The sequence below is a fragment of the Salmo salar genome, chromosome ssa10 (assembly GCF_905237065.1).
Source record: "Salmo salar chromosome ssa10, Ssal_v3.1, whole genome shotgun sequence".
Lineage (NCBI taxonomy): Eukaryota > Metazoa > Chordata > Actinopteri > Salmoniformes > Salmonidae > Salmo > Salmo salar.
In genome coordinates this window covers 91,135,528-91,158,412 of record NC_059451.1, presented here as the reverse complement: position 1 = coordinate 91,158,412, position 22,885 = coordinate 91,135,528, and the positions used below count along the sequence as shown (strand labels likewise).

At 43.8% G+C, this 22,885-nt stretch overlaps 1 protein-coding gene across 3 annotated transcripts in view; it reads right to left on the bottom strand.

The window, feature by feature from the left end:
• Positions 1 to 1,909: 1,909 nt before the first annotated feature.
• The window catches only part of LOC106561152 (talin-2), a 162,389-nt gene continuing 141,413 nt past the window's right edge, over positions 1,910 to 22,885 (bottom strand). For 2 of the 3 annotated variants that reach the window (XM_014124806.2, XM_014124805.2), the window contains 15 exons: positions 21,897 to 22,043; positions 15,371 to 15,537; positions 14,910 to 15,093; positions 14,323 to 14,448; positions 13,570 to 13,686; positions 12,756 to 12,941; positions 12,164 to 12,271; positions 11,948 to 12,053; positions 11,437 to 11,442; positions 10,195 to 10,319; positions 7,857 to 7,982; positions 7,707 to 7,769; positions 7,381 to 7,563; positions 7,153 to 7,278; positions 1,910 to 4,865 (listed from right to left, as the gene is read on the bottom strand). In XM_014124806.2, coding sequence (XP_013980281.2) covers positions 4,737 to 4,865; positions 7,153 to 7,278; positions 7,381 to 7,563; positions 7,707 to 7,769; positions 7,857 to 7,982; positions 10,195 to 10,319; positions 11,437 to 11,442; positions 11,948 to 12,053; positions 12,164 to 12,271; positions 12,756 to 12,941; positions 13,570 to 13,686; positions 14,323 to 14,448; positions 14,910 to 15,093; positions 15,371 to 15,537; positions 21,897 to 22,043 — 1,899 coding nt within the window. In that variant the 3' untranslated portion in view covers positions 1,910 to 4,736. The remainder of the gene's footprint in view (positions 4,866 to 7,152; positions 7,279 to 7,380; positions 7,564 to 7,706; positions 7,770 to 7,856; positions 7,983 to 10,194; positions 10,320 to 11,436; positions 11,443 to 11,947; positions 12,054 to 12,163; positions 12,272 to 12,755; positions 12,942 to 13,569; positions 13,687 to 14,322; positions 14,449 to 14,909; positions 15,094 to 15,370; positions 15,538 to 21,896; positions 22,044 to 22,885) is intronic. The other variant, XM_045688215.1, reaches the window with a different exon arrangement.

Sequence of the window (22,885 nt, the reverse complement as noted above, 5' to 3'; positions counted from 1 at the left end):
TCCCACCACCTGCCAACCCCTCTTTTTACGCTACTGCTACTCTCTGTTCATCATATATGCATAGTCACTTTAACCATACCTACATGTACATACTACCTCAATAAGCCTGACTAAACAGTGTCTATATATAGCCTTGCTATTCTTATTTTCAAATATCTTTTTACTGTTGTTTTATTTCTTTACTTACCTACACACACACACACACCTTTTTTTCGCACTATTGGTTAGAGCCTGTAAGTAAGCATTTCACCTGTTGTATTCGGCGCACGTGACAAATACACTTTGATTTGATAGTGATGGCTGCATCATGTTATGGGTATGCTTGTAATCGTTAAGGACTGGGGAGTTTTTCAAGATAAAAAGAGAATGGCGCTAAGCACAGGCAAAATCGTAAAGGAAAACTTGGTTGTCTGCTTTCCACCAGAAACTGGGAGAAGAATTCACCTTTCAGCAGGACAATAACCGGAAACACAAGCCAAATTGACTCTGGAGTTGCTTACCAAGAAGACAGTGAATGTTACGGAGTGGCCGAGTTTCAGTTTTCACTTAGATCTACTTGAAAATGGTTGTCTAGCAATGATCAACAACCAATTTAATGGAGCTTGAAGAATTTTTTAAAGAACAATGGGCAAATGTTGCAAAATCCAGGTGTGGAAAGCTCTTACAGACTTACCCAGAAGGACAGCTGTAATCGCTGCCAAAGGTGTTTCTACAAATTATTGACTCAGGGTGTGATATTTCTGTATTTCATTTTCAATAAATTAGCACAAAGTCTGTGTAGATGGGTGAAAATATATATTTTTTTAAATCCATTTTGAATTCAGGCTGTAACAACAAAATGTGGAGTAATTCAAGGGGTATGAATACTTTCTGAAGGCACTATATATAAGCAAACAAAAAATCACTATTAGTGTTATCATGTTGGAGTCATGAAGTTATTCATGCTGGTGTGCCAAACAGACATTTTGAAGAACTTGATTGCAGGTCTAATAAAGTGGTTTCCTAATCAGACTGCAATCATGAAGTTCATGGCAATAAGAGGACAGACCCACTGGAGATCGTGGGATCTACACAGCATTATTCATCCTATTGAGAGTTGTTATAGTCCTATTCCTGAGCCAAAGCTCCCAAAACAACATCATCCTCTTCCTCTGGTCTAAGTTGTGGTGGAATGGCAATCCCTTCCCTGCTGGACACATGGCTTGAGTTTCCCCTCTCCACTGTGTGGCCTCGCATGAGACCAAAACAGTCAAACAACCAAATATGGTGTTCATTAGGCTGACTATGTGTATCGCACTGCTGGGCACCTCTGCTCTGACCGTCTTTCATACAGTCTGTCCTGGGGAGCCCAGGGCAGGGCACTGAGAGGAGGACTGGCATGTGAGCTCCAGACTTACTGGAAGATTTGTCACCTGAGGAGAATGTGCTCACTGCCAACGTAAGGTCTACTAGAGGTAGAACTGCAGATCAGAATTGCATGGCATCACTTTTAACATCAGAGGACTTATACAGACAACATTATAGAAATGGGCAATCCATTTGAATCTATTGGGAATCTGATCAAGTGAACTGAAAGTACAAACATCTAAAATGGCAATCAGTCGCTGCATGGTTCAGGGTCTGTTCTGTGAACCAGGGGAATACAGCACATACTGTATGACCATATTTGGTCTGCCTGAATTTGCACTCTCCATCCACTACAGCATAGGTCTCAAAACACCCAGTGACCCCAATCTCTACATTGAAAAGACTAACAGTGACATCTACTGGAAAGAATGTTGGTGAGATGATACAGCCTTTGCTTTGTTTCACTATTCCATTTCCTTTAAGTTCATTCAGGATTCCTGTTCAAGAATGAATGATACATACAGTAAATTAAACACAATGACCACTAACAAACTGGGCCATGTTTGTTTCAAATTCTTTATTTTCAGTGAATACAAAAAATACCTTTGTGACAAGATAAATATTAGACATATAGCATCAGTTAAACTGTTGAAATGAATTCAGTCTGTTAAAGAAAGCACAACACCTACAGCTAGTCGTTTTTCCTATTCCAGTTAATGCTTATAGACAAATTGCTTAGACAATATACATTATCTCAGGATAGTCGTTACATTTATTGTTAAAAACTTCATTTATAGTGGTTTAACAATGAAACAAGGACGTTATTTAGTCCTATTTATAAGGATTATGTGTATGCTGAATGAATTTCAAGGCAGAGCAAATTATCATCTTTAAGAGTTCAATAACAACTTGCCACATGCTCATGGAATGCATTGTAGTGTGTATTAAGTTCTGTATATAGTCTAAAACCTAAACGTATCCATGGATGCACTTTATATACCAGCATGGTTTACGGCAGGCAGATGGGCTACCAGCCAAGGCAATACATTGTGTTATGGCATAGGACTAGGTGATAGTTAATGGCCCAGAGAGAGTTTGGGTTAGACGGGATACATGTTCTTATCCAGAAGGACAAGCCTTTAGATGTTGTTACAGCGGGGTTTCAATTAAGGCACAAGTACACAATGCAGACCACAGACTGACAACGAGGGACTGAGCTGTTGGAGTGGACACAATACTAATGACCTTATACTACACCAATACTGGAATAACATAAATTAACTATTTTCCTACTCAGGGCTAGGGCCAGGACGATACCAGTATCACAATATTTCTTTCCATTACAAAAATGAAAAACACGAAGCAGACCAAACTCTTCGGTCCTTTAAAAGCATGCTATAGCTTGGAAAATATATACATGTGACTCTGGATGACAACATAATGATGTTTCATTCCAACATAAGGGCTGTTTTCCTAAAGAAGTTAAATCCGCTTTGTGTTTTGTTTCTTTTACACGATACTAACGAGTATTGCAATACTGGTATCGTCCCGGCCCTAGTCAGGACTGGACTGTATGTGGTTTCATCACTAATACATTTGACAGGTGCGTTAGTAGTAATCCTGAATGGTTGAACATGGAAGGCATTGCTTGCTCTCCTCAGTGCATAAGGTTATACCAGACATCTCAGTGCCATTCTACACCACATCCTACAGTTTCATACATGTCTAAGAGGGAATAAGCCATACACAGCTGCATACACAGCTGCATACACAATTCCAATCAGTGCTGCCTTCTCATCAGTCTGACACAGTATAATGAGTGGTAATGTGTTGCTATGGTTAGAGGAACAATAAGAACATGAACACAAGCTCATATCCCAAACTCAATGGAATCTGTAATAAGTATAAACCAAACACCACCGGCTGAACAGGCAACGGACAGACAGAGCATAGCTTTGCTGTTGTGTGCGTATGGTGGAACTCCCAACCAAACTCTGGCTACTGTCAATTAGACTGGAATTAAAACACAAAGGCAAGAAAGAGAGAAAAAAATATGAGAAAGAATGTAAACGGAGCCTCCTCCTGCAGGAGGCAGGAAAACCAAAAAGAGTGTGAGAGGGCTTGGGGGAGAGAATACCAGTCTGGCAAAAATACTGCACATAGACTGAGATTTAACCCATTAACAACCCTCTGCCGTGACTGCTCCCTGCTCCTGAAATATGAGTGACAGCCGAATGTCCAAACATGGGAGCCGAGGCAGGGATCTCCCTACTGACACACCAGGGATAATTATTACCTACAGAAGTATTCCTTTAAAAGGTATTACGATGCTGTAAAACATGAACTAGTGTCTGCTGTTGGCTTTACTATCCACTCAAACCCACTCACTGACACTACGGATTTGGTGTGAAGCTGAAGTTCTATTACATTAAATATAGTACATAAAATCCAAACGTTTAATTATTCAACAGCAATTCCAAAGATCACATTCATATACTAACATATTACAAATGCCCAATCCTAAGCTAAACTATTGGTTAGTGGCTTTATTGATATGTACAGATCTTAATTTGACCCTGCTTCTCACAGCAGGAAAAGAATCCTGTAGCAACAGGACATTTTAATTATTATGTGGAATATAATTAAAGGGCATTTTTGTAGGGGTTGATACATTATTCATTAGGGCAAATCAAGTCTGACATTTTAAGTGGAAATTACAACATTTAGAAGCCTTTTTAAACCTTGAATGCACTACAATTTGCATTTCTTACTGCGTAGGAAAATTCTCTGTGATCAAATTAAGATGCCAGACCTGTCAAGTTATAATGGTGCATGCGGGCTAATGATTGAAATGATGCATCTGAGTACTGCAATACCTACAGTATATCAACACTAAGATGTTGTGTGAGAAACTGAAGCTATGGATCCCTGAATCAGCTGTGCCAGTTGGAGAGGGAGCTACCCCTTTTGATTAGCTTTTACAGCTTTTAAACTACATTCAACTGATTTAGAGATGTATCCATGAAAAGTATTAATAGTATTTACCATTATTGGATCCAGTAATGTTCATTTAACTGTGATGTCCTTATTGATGTATCCTACCATTAAATCAATAAGGGCATCCGTCTCAATTTTTTAGGTTGCAGGTCCTAACCCTGCTAATACAGCACAGCTGCAGCCAGGTGGTCCTTATGTCATAATGTCAATATCATCCTCTGTGAAACGCACGCGCACACACGCACACTAGTTCCACTCATGAAACAGTCCTGGCCCAAATACGTTATACACTCTACCCGTGTGAGAGAGAAATAGCGAATCGCTGGAGTAAGCTACATCTCTGTGTAACAATAGGTTCCAATCAGATATCCATCTACTTTACTCTTGACCAATTAGCTCTGATCCTCCCTCAGCTCAGTGGGCAGGAACTTGTACTGCTGCTGTCTGATCTGAGCTAGCTTCTTCCTGGCGTCCTCCAGCTCTCTCTCCTTTCTCAGCATCTCCTCCTGGGCTGCAATGATCTGAGGGGAGAAGGAAATGGTTAAATATATGCTTCAGTCTGCTCATCTCCAATCTGTCCTGTGACACTCCGTCCCTACAGGTTATAATATCGTCAAATCATTTCCTCCAGTCCCTTTAGTGTACATGGACTTGATTGATAAGAGTTTTACAAATACAAAGGAAATCATATTTTCTTCAAAACATTTGGAATACAGCTCGAACTAATTTCCCAGATTTCTCAGTAGGTTTCTTTAAAGCGGGTTATGGAAAACCTATAATTAACATAACTCTTTTGTGGTAACTAGTGAAACGTCTTAAATGTAAGTATGGAGTAAGTATCTATTTATTTTCTTAAGCAAATAGCTCTTGTGGATTTGGGAGATGGCAGTGGATGGGTTATGACTGGCCCACTTGAGAGAGACCCGCTTTGGGAGAGTGTCTCTGGAGGGGTGCTGGCTAGGAGCCAGTGTTATGCACACACACACTTCAGTGTTACACACACACACACACACACACACACACACACACACACACACACACACACACACACACACACACACACACACACACACACACACACACACACACACACACACACACACACACTATGGGGTAGACATCCACTCTTCAATTACTCTACATTTGGCCATGGATGAAAAGGGAGTGGATAAGTAGTCTGCTGGGGCAGAAGAACTCTTTGTGACTTGATCTTGAGGGAGCTGCGGATGCCTGCTCAACCACAGATTTGAAATGCAGCTGATGTGTGATTCAGTCATACTGTAGTGGCCTACCTTAACCTGTTGGGGCTAGGGGGCAGTATTTGCACGGCCGGATAAAAAACGTACCCGATTTAAACTGGTTACTACTCTTGCCCAGAAACGAGAATATGCATATAATTAGTAGATTTGGATAGAAAACACTAAAGTTTCTAAAACTGTTTGAATGGTGTCTGTGACTATAACAGAACTCATATGGCAGGCCAAAACCTGAGAAGATTCCATACAGGAAGTGCCCTGTCTGACAATTTCTTGTCCTTCTGTTGCATCTCTATCAAAAATACAGCATCTCTGCTGTAACGTGACATTTTCAAAGGCTTCCATTGGCTCTCAGAAGGTGCCAGAAAGTGGAATGACGTGTCTCCTGTCTCTGGGCGAAGAACAGCAGGAGATTTTGTGAGTGGTCAGGCTGGGAACAGTGACACTGGAGATGCCTTTGAATGAATACAACGTCGCCCGGTTGGAATATTATCGCTATTTTACGAGAAAAATATCATAAACATTTATTTTAAACAGCGTTTGACATGCTTCGAAGTACGGTAATGGAATATTTAGAATTTTTTTGTCACGAAATGCGCTCGCGCGTCACCCTTCGGATAGTGACCTGAACGCACGAAGAAAACGGAGCTATTTGAATATAACTATGGATTATTTGGAACCAAAACAATATTTGTTGATGAAGTAGAAGTCCTGGGAGTGCATTCTGACAAAGAACAGCAAAGGTAATCCAATTTTTCTAATAGTAATTCTGAGTTTAGTGAGCACCAAACTTGGTGGGTGTCAAATTAGCTAGCCTGTGATGGCCGAGCTATCTACTCAGAATATTGCAAAATGCGCTTTCGCCGAAAAGCAATTTTAAAATCTGACACCGCGATTGCATAAAGGAGTTCTGTATCTATAATTCTTAAAATAATTGTTATGTATTTTGTGAACGTTAATCGTGAGTAATTTAGTAAATTCACCGGAAGTTTGTGGTGGGTATGCTAGTTCTGAACATCACATGCTAATGTAAAAAGCTGGTTTTTGATATAAATATGAACTTGATTGAACAAAACATGCATGTATTGTATAACATAATGTCCTAGGAGTGTCATCTGATGAAGATCATCAAAGGTTAGTGCTGCATTTAGCTGTGGTTTTGGTTTTTGTGACATATATGCTTGCTTTGAAAATGGCTGTGTGATTATTTTTGGCAGGGTACTCTCCTGACATAATCTAATGTTTTGCTTTCGCTGTGAAGCCTTTTTGAAATCGGACAATGTGGTTAGATTAACGAGAGTCTTGTCTTTAAAATGGTGTAAAATAGTCATATGTTTGAGAAATTGAAGTTATAGCATTTTTGAGGTATTTGTATTTCGCGCCACGCGATTCCACTGGCTGTTGACTACGTGGGACGCTTGCCCAGGGAAGTTAATTTCAGAACCATTTAGAGAGGAACATCTTTGGATGTGAAAGCAACTTTAAAGCTGGAAACAGTTGAGAAGGTAGAGGTGGAAAATGCACAAAGTAACATTTCAAATCTAAATCTCACCTGAGCAATGCCACCCACGAACTTGGTCTTGACCACCACACTGTGATCATCAGCTTTATCAAAGGCAGCTTTCTGAGCCGCCTTCACCAGGTTGTCTGATGCCCGCTTGACCGCGTTCCCAGCAGCCTTATGGAGACAAAGCCCTTGGTTAATACCATCATAGTGTGTAGAGGTGAAGTCAGAGAGACAGCAGTGGAACCCAGTGGGTTGTGTTTAGTAGGATTATACCTGCAGTCTCCTCATTGCCTCGGAGTCCGGTTGAGCTTTGACCTTACAGGCCACTAGGAGCTGAGCTGTGGAGGCTGCCACCTGCTTGGCTGAAGAGATGAGCTTCTCCTCACTGGCGTGGCCCTGCACAGAGGCATTGGCCGCCTCACACAGGTTACTGGTAGCTGCCGCCACCATCCGAGCCTACAGGGAACAGTAACCATACATCAGGGTACTGCCTCAGACAGACAACTCAGTAGATATGAGGCTGATTCCCCATGCACAGTTTCACAGTAAAGTTCTGTCATAATACTACATATAAAAAAGAAACAATGATGGGAACTCACAGCAGATATGAGACCCTGAGACCACTGGCCATCATCCACAGCATTGGCAAGAATGGATCCTACCTGGAGAGTAGAGTGAGAGAGATACAGTACTGTTATTTGCTGAGGTTACATTCAGACAATGATGATTCTAAAACAGTTGTAGCTGACCTTGCCCTGTGCCACCAACTCTCTCTGGGCTGCAGAAGCAGACTTCACCAGGGCACTGGTGGCTGCAGCGATGGATTTAGCTGCCTCCAGAATCTGCTCCTCAAAGTCCAGCGTCTCATCTGCTTGCTGAAAGCAAAACCCATAGAGAATGATAGTGGCCTCTAGTGGCCAAAAGGCTGTGTTAGTATAGGCAGCACCCTTGAGGGCTTCCACCATTTTAATGTAGTCAACTCGTGGGACTTCCAACTTCATTGGTTGATCCCTCCTGGTGACCCTGATCACAATACCAGATTAAATCAGTGAACTAGTTCTGGGCCAGACCAGGTCATTAGGAGGGATCAGCCAATAGTAAAGAAGAAAATTGACTATTTCAGAATGGAAATGCCCATGCTGTCACAGACGCTATAATAGCACAGGTACAAATATGAGTTCTCTATCTATCTCTATGGCAAAACCACACATTTAACAATGGAAATGCACTTAGGGCGACATCTTGTGGCAATAAGACAAAACAACAAACTCCATTGGTTGTTTTATGGCGCTATGTTGAGTAACTGGCCAATCACATCCACCAACACATTTCATAATGGGGAATCATTCCAACAGATCTTCAAATACTGTTTGCTGTTGGAAAATCCAAACCAAACACTTTGCAAGATTCATACAGTAGAGAAACACCCATTCTAAAAGGATAATGAATTACTTTGGAATTACAAATAATGTCATTCCTGTCTCAGTAGACTACACCAGTCAGTGACCATAGATCATGCCAGCAGAACCAACACACAAGGGACACGTGGCTGGAGACAGGGCGGGACACTGTAGGAATATGTTTGATATATAGTTGGACTGAATAACAACCTAATATATCAAACATATCAGACAGAGGCCTGCATAGAAGGTTTCCAGGTCTACAACTCAAGAGAATGTAGGGAGAGTGAAGCATGCTGGGGAGGGGAGAAGGGGCACAGAGAGGGAAGGATGAAAGGAGGGAGCAGAAGGTGAACAGCAGGGGTTGTAGATAATCAGTAAGACAGTACCTCATCATGGTTTAGATGTTTTATACAGTGTCCCTTTCACACGGTGTACTGTGGGCTTGATATTTTGAGGCCTAAGTAAATCTACACCTTGCATGATATAGTAGTACACATGGTATACTGTAGCTGGTAAGAATGATTGTTTCATAATAGAAAAAAAGATCTCAAAATCTTTGCCCCGCCTCTCTGCCTTGTGGAAGCAGAAAGTATGCACCATTTTTAACAGATCACTAGAGGGCAGACAGATACTGCCATCCTAAAGAAGCCAACCGCCCTACACCTCCATCTTATAAACACTGGGCCCTGCTGAAATCTGAACCGGAAGGCCATCAGGAAGTTTCTAATGAAAACAGGAGGTTCTCCAGTCATGTTTAGTTGTGCACCAGAGAGCTAGAGAGAAGGACCGGATCTGATCAACCAAAGACACAAAACAAGTAGATCGAAGAGCACTACAGGGAGAGAAGGAAGAGTATTGGGAGGATCTGAGGTCCAATCTACAGCTGTACTTGTACACTGGTACGACACACACACACACACACACACACACACACACACACACACACACACACACACACACACACACACACACACACACACACACACACACACTAGCTGTGTCACTTTTGTACTTCAATTTCAGACAGACAAAGCTCACAAAGATGTTCATAGTTTTCTTACAGACAGCTTTTTCATTCAGAGAAGTTACGTTTGTTTGTTCAATATCACTCCATGAAGTGGATGTATACCTTGGGCTGAGAAAGGCCCCTCTCATTTTAGTGTAAAAATAAAAGAATGCTGCAATAAAACTAATGAAATGGGTTCAACAAGGAGGATGACCTTTCCTTCAATAGGCTTCAGACAGATCATCACAAATGTGATCTCATTCCAACATAAGCTTCAGGTCCCAGTAATGTAATTGCGTCTCCTGGCAACACGGCTCTACAGATTCTCTCTAAAAACACCAGATTGCTCCCCAAACAAAACCTTCTAACAGATGTAAATATTTCAACATTCTGCGAGCTCACAGAACACACAAATAGGCTGTCTTGAGTCAGCATCGTTTTAGAGGTAGGCTACAGTTCACACAATACTCCTATTCCCTGCCAATATATCACAACCTCTAAAAGCAGCTCTGAGACTAACAGATTACTGTACTTCAAAGTCAATGTGAACTTCTGTTATCTTTGGCCCAGGTAGCTTTCCTGATGAGTGAGTAGATAGGTTAGTAGACAGGTGTGTTCTGTGGTGGAGATGTGGAGGGAGGTGTTGGAGGTGGTTGAGAAGGGCACAGGTAGGCCTACCTTGGGCTTGGCTCTGGGTTTCAGCTGCTCCAGTTTCTTGGCTGCGGCTTCGATGGAGGCTGCCGCTCCCAGCAGCTCAGTCTCAGCGATGACAGTGGGGTCCTCAGGGTCCACCCATTCTGACCCTAAACCACACCACCGAGAGGTAATAATCCCAACACATTATACTAATCCTACAACTCTTAACACAGACACAAATATAACCAAAGCATACACCACCAAGGCAGATCACCAGTTCAGACAATGCCACTTCACTTATGCCCTTTCATACATAAATGCCACCACACATAACACAAGTCACCAGTCAATTTAGAACACACAAACAACTCCACACATGCAATGATGACAAGAATTATACCTCTGAACATACAATGCCAAGCAGATCTACCATGCAAGTTTTCCACTCTGCCGAGTTCTGTCGATAGACTGGGCAACATTGTCCCCCGACCCCCCCCCCCCCCCCATCTTAGTCTTCAGTATCTATGCTGCAATAGTCTAGGTATGTGCCGGGGGGGCTAGGGTCTGTCTGCCCCTCCCGAACCTACTGTCTTCACCTCTGAATGCTCGGCTATGAAATGCCAACTGATATTTACTCCTGAGGCACTGACCTGTTGCCCCCTCTACAACCACTGTGATTATTATTATTTGACCCTGCTGGTCATCTATGAACGTTTGAACATCTTGAAGAATGATACGACCTTAAAGGCCATGTACTCTTATAATCTCCACCCGGCACAGACAGAAGAAGACTGGCCACCCCTCAGACCCTTGTTCCTCGCTGGGATTCATCCTACTGTAGGTTCATGCCTTTCTAGGGAGTTTTTCCTAGCCACCGTGCTTCTACATCTGCATTGCGTGCTGTTTGGGGTTTTAAGCTGGGTTTCTGTATAAGCACTTTGTGACAACTGCTGATGTAAAAAGGGCTTTAGAAATACATTTGATTGATCAATTGATAGTGATTATAATGCCTCAATGTTAAATAAGGTTAAATAAGAGTTTGAAGAAGTGCACTTTCGATGGATCATTGTCACTCTTCATAGGTTTTAAAGTGGCCATAAAACGGCACTGTTTGGGAACAGCTTGGAAAAGCAGATGGAATGATGTTTTTCCAGATTATGTTGAACCCTGGGGAAATCTGTTCAGTACCCCTCCCCTCTCTCCCCCCCAATCCCCCTCCAGCTCCCCTATATGCCTGAGTGAACGGTGATCAGCAGGAACCAAACACCCCCATCTCTCCCTTACCTCCATCTGAGGCATGAAAGAGAGAGGGAAAACAAGAGGCATTAGACATGTGAAATGGATAGCCCCAGTGGGTCGTTGGCTGTACGCTGGGATCCAATTCTCACCCAAACACAATATATTAGTCCTGTCAGAGATATGGACGGCAGGCAGCAGGGCTTCTGGAGGACACATTCCTGGTATACATACATGTGATAGCCAACCTACTGAACTAATATGTTGACAATTTACATTGCAATGACTCAGGATGTTAGGCCCACTCTACAGCAAATTGTCTATATCATCTGTCTACATAACCTGTGGATAAATGGGGTGGTTTTGGTATTTTCATTATTGTGAATATTCTACTCACACAAAGCCATTATACGCCCTGGGAAGAAAACATCCCTAAACTAATTTACATTGTGTGCTACTGTTTGAATAAATTGTCAGAATGATATACTGGGTCTCTGCAATATGCTGTAGTCTGGTCTAGCTATGCTTCTCTAGGTGAATGTGTGTGTGGCAGCCTCACCCTTCATGGCCTCAGCCGTCTGGATGAGCTCTGTCACACACCCCGCCATGCACTTGGAGTGTACCGCCAGCTGCTGCCTCTGGTGCGCTGTGGGCTTCTGGATCACCTGGACAGACAGACAGACACGCACACAACAATCATGGAGCCACATGTTATCAGGCCAAGCTAACAGAAGGTAGGTGTTGTCTGTGTGATGTACTGTATTCTCCATCTCACCAGCAATACTTGCTCCAGCAGGTCGATGTATCCAGTGGTGCACTCTGACCCGTAGCGCAGGGCCTTTTTCCTCACCTCCTCACTCACCTCTGGATGACAGGCCGCTTGCTAGAGCGAGACAACACAACAACATAGAAACATACAATGGACTGGATGTTTATATATTATTTGCAGAAAATAAGGTTCTCTGCCTAATGATATTGACTATCAAGTCAAAGTAATATAAAAGGTGTCTAAAAGATATGCTGAAGACCACTAGGCTCTCCTGTATAGAACTACAGCCTTAATATCGCTACTGCATTGCTACAGCAGTGATAGGTGGGGCAGCGAAAGTCATTTTGTTAAGATCGCCATAAGCCTTTTCCCCGGTCAGTTCACTGCTGTAAGCCCACTTTTGTGATGCGCCTGAAGGACTTCATGACTAACATTCCAGACTGAGTGACATTGAGCAGTGTGAGTCACACCAGCCATCTAAACTAGCCCCTGCTGCCCTGCTTTCATGTTTTCTCTGGCAAAGCGGCAGTATGGGAGTGATGTGGTGTCAGTGAGAGGATGTGAGGCCGGAGTTGGCAGAGCTGGGGTGGATTATCACCTTGCAGGTGGTCAGCATATCAGAGATGGCTTTGCGGCTCAGGTTGGCCGTGGCGATGACGTGCTCCTGCTGGGCAGAGTTTCCTGCTGCCACAGCCTTGGCCGTTGCCGTGGTGATGCCCTTTGTCATGCGGATGAACTCTTCCGGTGTGGTCGACTTTTCGGGGACGTCCTTGGACTGGAACACCTGTGCACACACAGCATGAGTCACTGTGACTACACTGACAGCCACTTTGGTTGACCTACTTTCATTCACAGGTTGGTGCATCGTTACTGCGGACAGGAGTTTTTCTGACCATATGACCTGACCAGAAAATACTCCTGGCCTTTATTATTGTTAGTCTTGAACTGTCAACAGTCAGCCCGGGCTCACGACCACTGTTAAAGTAAACAAGTGAGGTGGACAAATGTCCTAGTGTTATTGATGCCACTGTAATTATGAGCTAAGTGGGCTGTGTTTGATTTGGATTTCGCCGCTGCAGCCTAGGTAACGCCTGTTGTGGTCCTGAGGGTACACTGATAAGGATTAGCAGTAAATCACTAGAAAAACAAGCTGATTAACATTTCTAGCTCTCTTTCCCCCTGTGTCTGCAACACAATCCCTGATAAGAGCAATGAGAAGACTGCAGGGCTTTGTGGAGCAGGGGCAAAGGTGGACTAGATATCAGAGAGTTTAAGGTTGAGTAAAAACCCTTAGGTACAGCATTCAGTACACCGGCACACCACCCTGTCTTTAACTAGCCTGGTAGCCTGTGTCTCCTCTATGATATACCACTAGTACAGAGTGGCAAGGGAAGACTTTCAGGGTGTCTTACTGTCAACTCCTGTTTGATGCACTCAATGGTGGCCTCCAGTGCCCTCGTCCCGCGAGTAGCCTCATCCTCCACAGCCTTCACAGTCTTCAGCAGGGATGTCACGTTGGTAACCATCACCTGTCATATATAAAGAGAGAGATGTGAGGATGACACTTACTGAACACAGAGTCAGGCCAGCAGGTGGAGTTGTCTCCCCCTAGCACCAGAGACCAGAACGGGGTCTCAGTAGACAGCCCGCCAACAGTAAAGAAGGGCAATACTATACACATTTCAGACCAGGAGGAAAAAACCTTGAAGCAAGGTTTGGCTGGGGTTCAGTAAAAGCCCTAGTCAGTGGCTCTATCTCCACAGTGTGGGACATAAGGAGCCTCTAGTCCTAGTCACAGTGGTGATCACAGATTGCTCAGAGTTCATACCTCCTGTGACAAGCATGAGTCACACACACCCTGATACCCATCTCGGTGACACTGGTACAGTGGCACGCACTTGCGCACACACACACACACAGAGTGCCAAACACACAGTGATAAGGGAACTGTCATATCCTTCTGGAAATAGCACCATTTGTGTTTCTTGTAGAACATTCTGCCATGACACAGAGACAGCATCTTGTATAGATATAATCTGCATCTCCTTATATTGAAGCTTCATTTCTGTAAAACAAGGGTGGCTGAATAGACAAATAGACACTCCAAAGTGTGTAACATTCCGTGTGATATTCTCTATGTTAGAGCAGTGCATGTCTTATAGTACCTTGGCAGCACTCTTCAGCTGATACATGGACGGGTCGTCAGCTGGCTTGCCTGAAGCACACTTGGTGGCGCTGATGAGCTCAGCTAGAGCCTTGGCCACATCTCTCACCGCATTAATGAGGACCACCTTAGGGGAGGGAGGGGGGAGAGAGAGAGAGACCACATTAATACAACACAATGGACAGAGTACAGGTTTATCAGGCCTACCTGAGGTAAAGGATTTAACAGAGCCTGGCCTTATCACTTCTACCTGGAGCTATGCTACTTCTGATAGAGTGGAGGGGAGAGATACACAGGGAGGAAATGTATGTGTCAAAAGGCCTGATTACAGAATGGCTAGACAGAATGACAACAGACTAACAGAACAGTACAAGTCTATCAGGATGACCTTTGTAGAATACATGGGCATACATGTTAAATCACTATTGGACTATTTAGAGGTATGTAATATAAATATGTAGACATATAGAAAAACGACAGATTTATCAGGGGTAAAAAAGTTGTTTTTGAATTTAGAATGAAAGCTTGTTGTAGCGTTACATGTATGTGTTGTCATTTAAATCCAACAGGGTGCGGTCAGTGTGTTACCTGAGTCTCTGGGTCGTCAGAGCCCATGCTGGTGGCCCCCAGTTTGACCACGTCAGTGAGCATGGTGATGGTCTTGACCGAGGACTGGGCAGCCTGGGCCAGTCTGTCCTGACTGGACGCTGCCCCAGACACCAGCAGCTTAGTGTCCTCCACCAGAGCCTTGGCTGTCTTCAGAATGCTCTCCCTGAGGGACACCACACAACAGCTTGTCAAACACCCATTGGGATAAATAAAGATTTATTGAATTGAACACTCTATAGTCATACATATGCAGTTCATGGGAAGAAACAGTCCCTTTCTTTAAAAGAAAGCCATCTTGTATGAAGTCCATCCATTCTATTCTATTCCTTCATTCATCTCTACTTGACTTGTGGTTTCTGTGGACATAATGAGTTTGGCCCAAGGTAATCTCCTCAACAGAATAGTGTTCACCTCATTACTGTGACCTGCTCTAGTCTCACCTGTGGTCAGCGAAGGTCTCTTCGTTCTCGGGGTTGAGTGTTCCGGCCGAGGCGAACATGATGGTGGTGTCGAGGTCCGCGATGATGCCAGAGACAGCACTAGCTGCTGTGATGCAGGCCTGAGTACCTTTGTTACCTGCCTGCAGTGCAGACAGCACCATGGCAACCTGCATGGACAGACAAACAGACATGCATGGGAAGCAACATACACACGATGACTTTTTAGTCATTTAGAAAGAAAAAAAATATTCAATAAAGTAGCGTCAGTAGAGTCAGAACTAGAAAGGGAGGGGAGGGTTTGGGGGGGGGGGGGGGGTCGAGGTGAGGAGGATTATTTAAGATACTGTTTGAAGAGGTAGGGTATCAGATGTTTTCGGAAGATGGGCAGGGACTCTGCTGTCCTCCCGTAGGGGTGGGAAGGCCAAAAGACCAGAGGTGGCAGAACAGAGTACTCAGGTTGGGTGTAGGGTTTGAGCATAGCCTGAAGATGGGAGGGGCAGTTTCTCTTGCTGCTCCGTAGGTAAGCACCATGGTCTTGTGGTTGATGTAAGCTTCGACTGGAAGTCAGTGGAGTGTTCGGAGGAGTCGGGTGTTATGGGAGAACTTGGCAAGGTTGAAAACCAGGCAGGCTGCAGCGTTCTGGATAAGTTGCAGGGGTTTGATGGCACAAGCGGGAGCCCAGCCAACAGCGAGTTGCAGTAGTCCAGATGAGAGGACAAGTGCCTGGATTAGGACTTGTGTGAGGTAGGGTTGTACTCTACGGATGTTGTAGAGCATGAACCTGCAGAAGCGAGATACTGCTTTGATGGTTGCAGAGAACAACAGGGTGTTGTTCAGGGTCACGCCTAGGACACTGAAGTTGTCAACTGTGATGGAGAGGTCTTTGAGCGGGCAGGCATTCTCCGGGAGGAAGAGCAGCTCCGTCTTGTCGAGGTTGAGCTAGGGTTGGTTGGCCGACATCCAAGTTGAGATATCTGCTAGGCACGCATGCATGTCATCACCTGGGTGTCAGAAGGGGGGGGAGGAGAAAAGTAGTTGAGTGTCATCTGCATAGCAATGATAGGAGAGACGATGTGAGGATGACAGATCCCGGGTGACTTGGTGTGTAGAGAGAAGAGGAGAGGGCCTAGAACCGAACCCTGGGGCACAAGGGGAGCGACTTAGGCTATTTTGAAGTCAGAGGGGACGCAGCCAGTGGTCAGTGATGAGTTGATGAGGAAAGTAAGGAATGGGAAAAGGTCTCCAGAGATGGTCTGGAGAAGGGAGGAGGGGATGGGGTCAAGCGGGCAGGTTGTCGGGCGGCCGGACCTCACTAGTCGCAGGATGTAATCTAGAGAGGGGAGAAAGAGGTCAAGGCGTAGGGTAGTTCTGTGTGAGTGAGACCAGTGGACTCAATAGGCTGAATGAATGAGTAGCAGATGTCCTCAACCTTCTTTTCAAAGTGGTTGACAAAGTCATCCGCAGAAGGAGAAGGGAGTGGGTGGAGGATTAAGGAGGGAGGAGAAGGTGGAAAAGAGTTTCCTAGGGTTAGAAGAAGAAACTTTAAATGTAGAGTGGTAGAAAGTAGCTTTAGCAGTGGATACAGAGGAAGAGAAGGTAGAGAGGAGGGAGTGAAAGGATGATAGGTTCTTCGGAAGTTAAGTTTTCCTCCATTTTTCCTCAGCTGCCCGCAGGTCTGTTCTGTAAGCACACAATGAGTCATTTAGCCACGGAGCAGGAGGGGACGGCCGAGCCGGCCGGGAGGAAAGGGAACAGTGTGAGTCATAGGATACGGAAAGGGAGGAGAGTAGGGTCGAAGAGGCAGAATCAGGAGACAGGAGGGAGATCGATTTAGCAGAAGGGAGAGATGATAGGATAGAAGAGGAGAGAGAGTGAATATTGCGATGGCGCATGACCATCTGGGTAGGGGCTGAGTGTTTAGGATGGAGAATAGGGAGACAGAAAAGGAAACAAAGTAGTGATCAGAGACCTGGAGGGGGGTTGCCGTGAGATTAGTAGGTGAGCAGCCTCTAGTAAAGATGAGGTCAAGCGTATTGCCTGCCTTGTGAGTTGGAGGGGATTGGGAAAGAGTGAGGCCATCGAAGGCAGACGTTGGGAGGTTGAAGTCGCCAAGTATGAAGAGCGGTGAGCCATCGTCAGGAAATGAGCTTATCAAGATGTCAAGCTCATTGAGGAACTCTCCAATGGCACCTGGTGGGCAATAAATGACAATAATATTAAGCTTGAGTGGACAGTGACAGCATGGAATTGAAACGAGATGGACAGGTGAGAGAGGGAGAAAAGAGAAAATCTCCACTTAGGAGAAATGAGTAGGCCTGTGCCACCGCTGCGACGATCAGATGCTCTCGGACTATGAGAGAAAACGTAGTCAGATGAACAAAGAGCTGCTGGAGTAGCAGTATTCTCTCAGGCTGAGAGGAACTTGGCGTTCTTGACCACAGATTGGCAGTTCCAAACACTGCCAGAGACCCGGAATTCCACGTGGGTTGTGCATGCAGGGTACACAAAATTAGAAGGGTTGCAGCCAAGTGGTGGGGAGCGTCTGTAAAGCCTACAGGGAGATGAGCGAACAGGTATAGAAAAACACCAAAGCTACAAAAAGAGCAAAAATGTGATCTGAAAATTACTAGGTAAGATACTGAAGTGAGAGAGTGGTGTGAATTAACAGCAGCACCTTAGGCTCTTTCTCAATAAACATCCAAACGCAGCATGATCATAAACAAATCATTCACTCTGACCTTATTATGTTGTTAAGAGAAAATAAAGGAGCTGTGGCATATCGTCTGATATTATCTGTGAATGACAACTACCATTCAGGATTCACGGCTTACAGTACATGATCCACCATCACCAAATAACGTGTTGGTGAAATAGTCATTTGATTAAAGCTTCCCATTTGCATTCAAATCAAGATGTGAATCAAGGTAATGGGAGGGCCGACTGTGAGGCAATCTGAGAGAGCTGGACTGAGCAGGGAGCTAGCAGCAGGAGAGAGCGGGGGAACCGTGCATTAGCCCTGAGCCTACTGCTGCACAAACACATTAAACTAATGACTCTGGACGCTGCATCACACAGTGATCCTTCCTAATCCAGACAGACAGACAGACGTCTGCAGCCCCTCACAAACGAAAAGCCATGAGAGAAGCATTCAAATGAGGCACCTCAAGGTTCAGCTCCTCACATGCACGAGGCCACAAATTATTCATGTCTGAAATGAGTCTTAAATGAAATCATGCGGTGAGGGAGGAGAGAAATTCTAATGCAGACTCATTGAAAACCAGCGATATCTTCTGCTAGTGGTAGGGTCACAGAAAGGACTAACTGGCCTAATTTCACTATGTACAGGAAGTGTAACCATGAGAACACGAACTGAGGCACTGAATTGATATTCATCTTCACGGCTACTGTACAGCACAAGTTGTTAACTTAATACAACACATAGCAAATATAACAGTTAATGTAGGTCTGCTTTAAACACTCCCCCAGTTCTTCCCCCAGCTATAGGGCTCAGGGGGACAAGGTTTTTCAGGCACAGTGGAGAACGCTCTATTATAACAATCCATTATCCTTGGAGTCGATTCTCAGCTATTCCCCTGACACCAAAACGACATTCACACCTGGACTCTTTCTTCACAAATACCCCTTAGTGATTCTGCTACCGGCATCAGACCCAGAACACAGTAAGCAACTGCCATTCAAGGGAATTACATTCTCTTTCACTTAAAGTACAAATCCTAACTTACTTGAAGCCTAGTATTGTTCAAATGCAGTAACAAAAGCCAAGGTGCAGAACAAATCAACTGAAATATATTTTTTGGGCATTCAGATAATAACATCAGGCTTGCTTCCTACCTCTTTACTATAGTTTAATTTACCCATATCTCATTTACTGTAATATTGTCTGGGCCAGTACATACTGTATGCCTTTTATCTAAGGCTCCTGAGTGGTGCAGTGGTCTAAGACACTGCATTTCAATGCAGTCCCTGGTTCGAATCCAGGCTGCATCACATCCGGCCATGATTGGGAGTCTAATAGGGCAGCGCACAATTGGCCCAGCATTGTCTGTGTTTGGCCGGGGTAGGCCGTCATTGTAAATAAGAATTTGTTCTTAACTGACTTGCCTAGTTAAATAAAACAAAAAAATACCTACACAAATGACTCATTATACAAAATAAATGTGTCTCTTCTAATTACCTGCCTTTGTTTAAGAAACTCTTCATCAATTTACACCAGTTATGCATTTTCATCAACAAATAGTCATACCTCCCAGAAAGTTTACCTAAACCCTTCAATGGATTCTTCCAGGATAATTCTGAAATGCATCCATATAACAGAAGACACTGATAACTTTCCCCCTCCCCACTGCCGCACCTAACATTGTGTCTGACAGAGAATTGACTGAGGTATCATACTCTAGAATACTTATCATCACATTGCTAAAACCTCATTATCACTCAATAACTTCAAGCGAAGACTAGGGGTCAGCCTGATGAACAAAAGTAGTCAGTAATCTCCTCCATATAGCCCAACGTTCACACACTCACATGCACACACACGTCTAAACAAAACATTTACTGTTATTTTTTTGTTGTGATTTCTGATCGATTCATTTGTTTAAACAAACCTTTTTTATTTTTGTATTGTATATTGTTTTTTTGTGGTGTGGTTTTTATACAAGCCCTTGGGCTTCCAACCACACCTGCACAGCGTTTTATATGTGTACAGTTGAAGTCAGAAGTTTACATGCACTTAGATTGGAGTCATTAAAACTTGTTTTTCAACCACTCCACAAATTTCTTGTTAACAAACTATAGTTTTGGCAAGTCAGTTAGGACATCTACTTTGTGCATGACAAGTAATTTTTCCAACAATTGTTTACAGACAGATTATTTCACTTATAATTCACTGTATCACAATTCCAGTGGGTCAGAAGTTTACATACAATAAGTTGACTGTGCCTTTAAATAGCTTGGAAAAGTCCATAAAATGATGTCATGGCTTTAGAAGCTTCTGATAGGCTAATTTACTTCATTTGAGTCAATTGGAGGTGTACCTGTGGATGTATTTCAAGGCCTACCTTCAAACTCAGTGCCTCTTTGCTTGACATCATGGGAAAATCAAAAGAAATCAGCCAAGACCTCAGAAAAAAAATTGTTGACCTCCACAAGTCTGGTTCATCCTTGGGAGAAATTTCCAAATGCCTGAAGGTACCACGTTCATCTTTACAAACAATAGTACGCAAGTAAAACACCATGGGACCACGCATCTGTCATACCGCTCAGGAAGGAGACGCGTTCTGTCTCCTAGAGATGAACGTACTTTGGTGCGAAAAGTGTAACTCAATCCCAGAACAACAGAAAAAGGACCTTGTGAAGATGCTGGAGGAAACAGGTACAAAAGTATCTATTTCCACAGTAAAGGGAGTCCTATATCGACATAACCTGAAAGGCCACTCAGCAAGGAAGAAGCCACTGCTCCAAAACCGCCATTAAAAATGCCAGACTACGGTTTGCAACTGCACATGGGGACAAAGATAGTACTTTTTGGAGAAATGTCCTCTGGTCTGATGAAACAAAAATATAACTGCTTAGCCATAATCACCATCATTATGTTTGGAGGAAAAAGGGGGATGTTGCAAGCTGAAGAACACCATCCCAACCATGAAGCACAGGGGTTGGAGCATCATGTTGTGGGGGTGCTTTGCTGCAGGAGGGACTGGTGCACGTCACAAAATAGATGGCATCATGATGAAGGGAAATTATGTGTATATATTGAAGCAACATCTCAAGACATCAGTCAGGAAGTTAAAGCTTGGTCGCAAATAGGTCTTCCAAATGGACAATGACCCCAAGCATACTTCCAAAGTTGTGGCAAAATGACTTAAGGACAATAAAGTCAAGGTATTGGAGTGGCCATCACAAAGCCCTGACCTCAATCCTATAGAACATTTTTGGGCAGAACTGAAAAAGCGTGTGTGAGCAAGGAGGCCTACAAACCTGTTTCAGTTACACCAGCTCTGTCAGGAGGAATGGGCCAAAATTCACCCAACTTATTGTTGGAAGGCTACCTGAAACATTTAACCCAGGTTAAACAATTTAAAGGCAATGCTACCAAATATGAATTGAGTGTATGTAAACTTCTGACCCACTGGGAATATGATGAAAGAAATAAAAGCTGAAATAAATCATTCTCTCTACTATTATTCTGACATTTCACATTCTTAAAATAAAAGTTGTGATCCTAACTGACCTAAGACAGGGCATTTTTACTAGGACTAAATGTCAGGAATTGTGAAAAACTGAGTTTAAATATATTTGGCTAAGGTGTATGTAAACTTCTGACTTCAACTGTGTATATATATATATATATATATATATTTTTTTAAATCTATTGTTGTTTATCACTTATTTTCTTTGGTGCAAATAAATGAAACCTAAAATTATACCTAAAGACTTCAAAGTTAGCACAATTTACCACAAGGTTCAGGCAAATAATTCCACCATATCAGCCCCGTTCCCAGCCTACCTTCTCAGTGACGGCACGGGCACACTCAATGAGCTCCCTCTTGGAGAAGCTGTCAGTGGGGCTCATTTGCAGGGCGCCAGCCTTCTGAACCAGGTAGATACATCCATGGCCCAGCTCCTGGACCCGCGTCTTGATCTGGAAGCCCACCTGCAAGCACAGTCAGACAGCCAGTCCATCAGTATTACAGAGACATCTCACCCACTCCCTGCCTCCCTCCACACAGCAGACTGTGTCTCATCATGTCCTCGACTGACTGCCTCTTATCAGGCTGCTGGGTAAAAACTGATTTCCAGCACATGAGAGGGATTGATGGTACTACACCTTTAATTTCCTGACACAGAAATGAATGGGTGGGTGGGAATTCATTACCAGCATCACTATAGGCTTTTAGGCTTGGAGGGGTACAATGTTGCTATGGTAACAAGGGTTTCCAGTATCCAGTTATGTAAAGAGAATTGATAAGAGTGTGTGGTTATTAGGCTATCTCTTCACACATTATATAGATAGCGGTCTCCCTCTCAGAGATGAGCATTAAACACAGGCTATGTGGGTGCAGCAACAGAGAGAATGAGGTTTGAGAGCTGGAAATATATTCCTGAGTTTGATCTCACACTATCGAGTACAGCCTCAAGGAAGATGCATGATATCAAAGAATGCCATCCGCCGTGTGACATCTCTGCATATTTTCTAAGCATATGCAAGTCTCTTGCATATCAAATCTCTTTTGATATGTTACTGTATAAAGACAAGATAGATTCTCATTTGGGCAAAAGACTGTCTTCTCCTCGACTCCTCCATCCTCTGTGACCCCGGTAAGTGGTTGAGGGGTCAAGGAGAGTGTCAATTCGTTTTTAGGCAAATAAAGGAGAGTCCTGGTCTCCTTAACAGCCTCCTCCCGCCGAGGAAGCACAAAAGTATCGCCTGAGTCCTTTGTGGAAGATCTTTGAGATCCGCCACACCCCCTTTGAATCAGCTGTTGTTTACTTGTA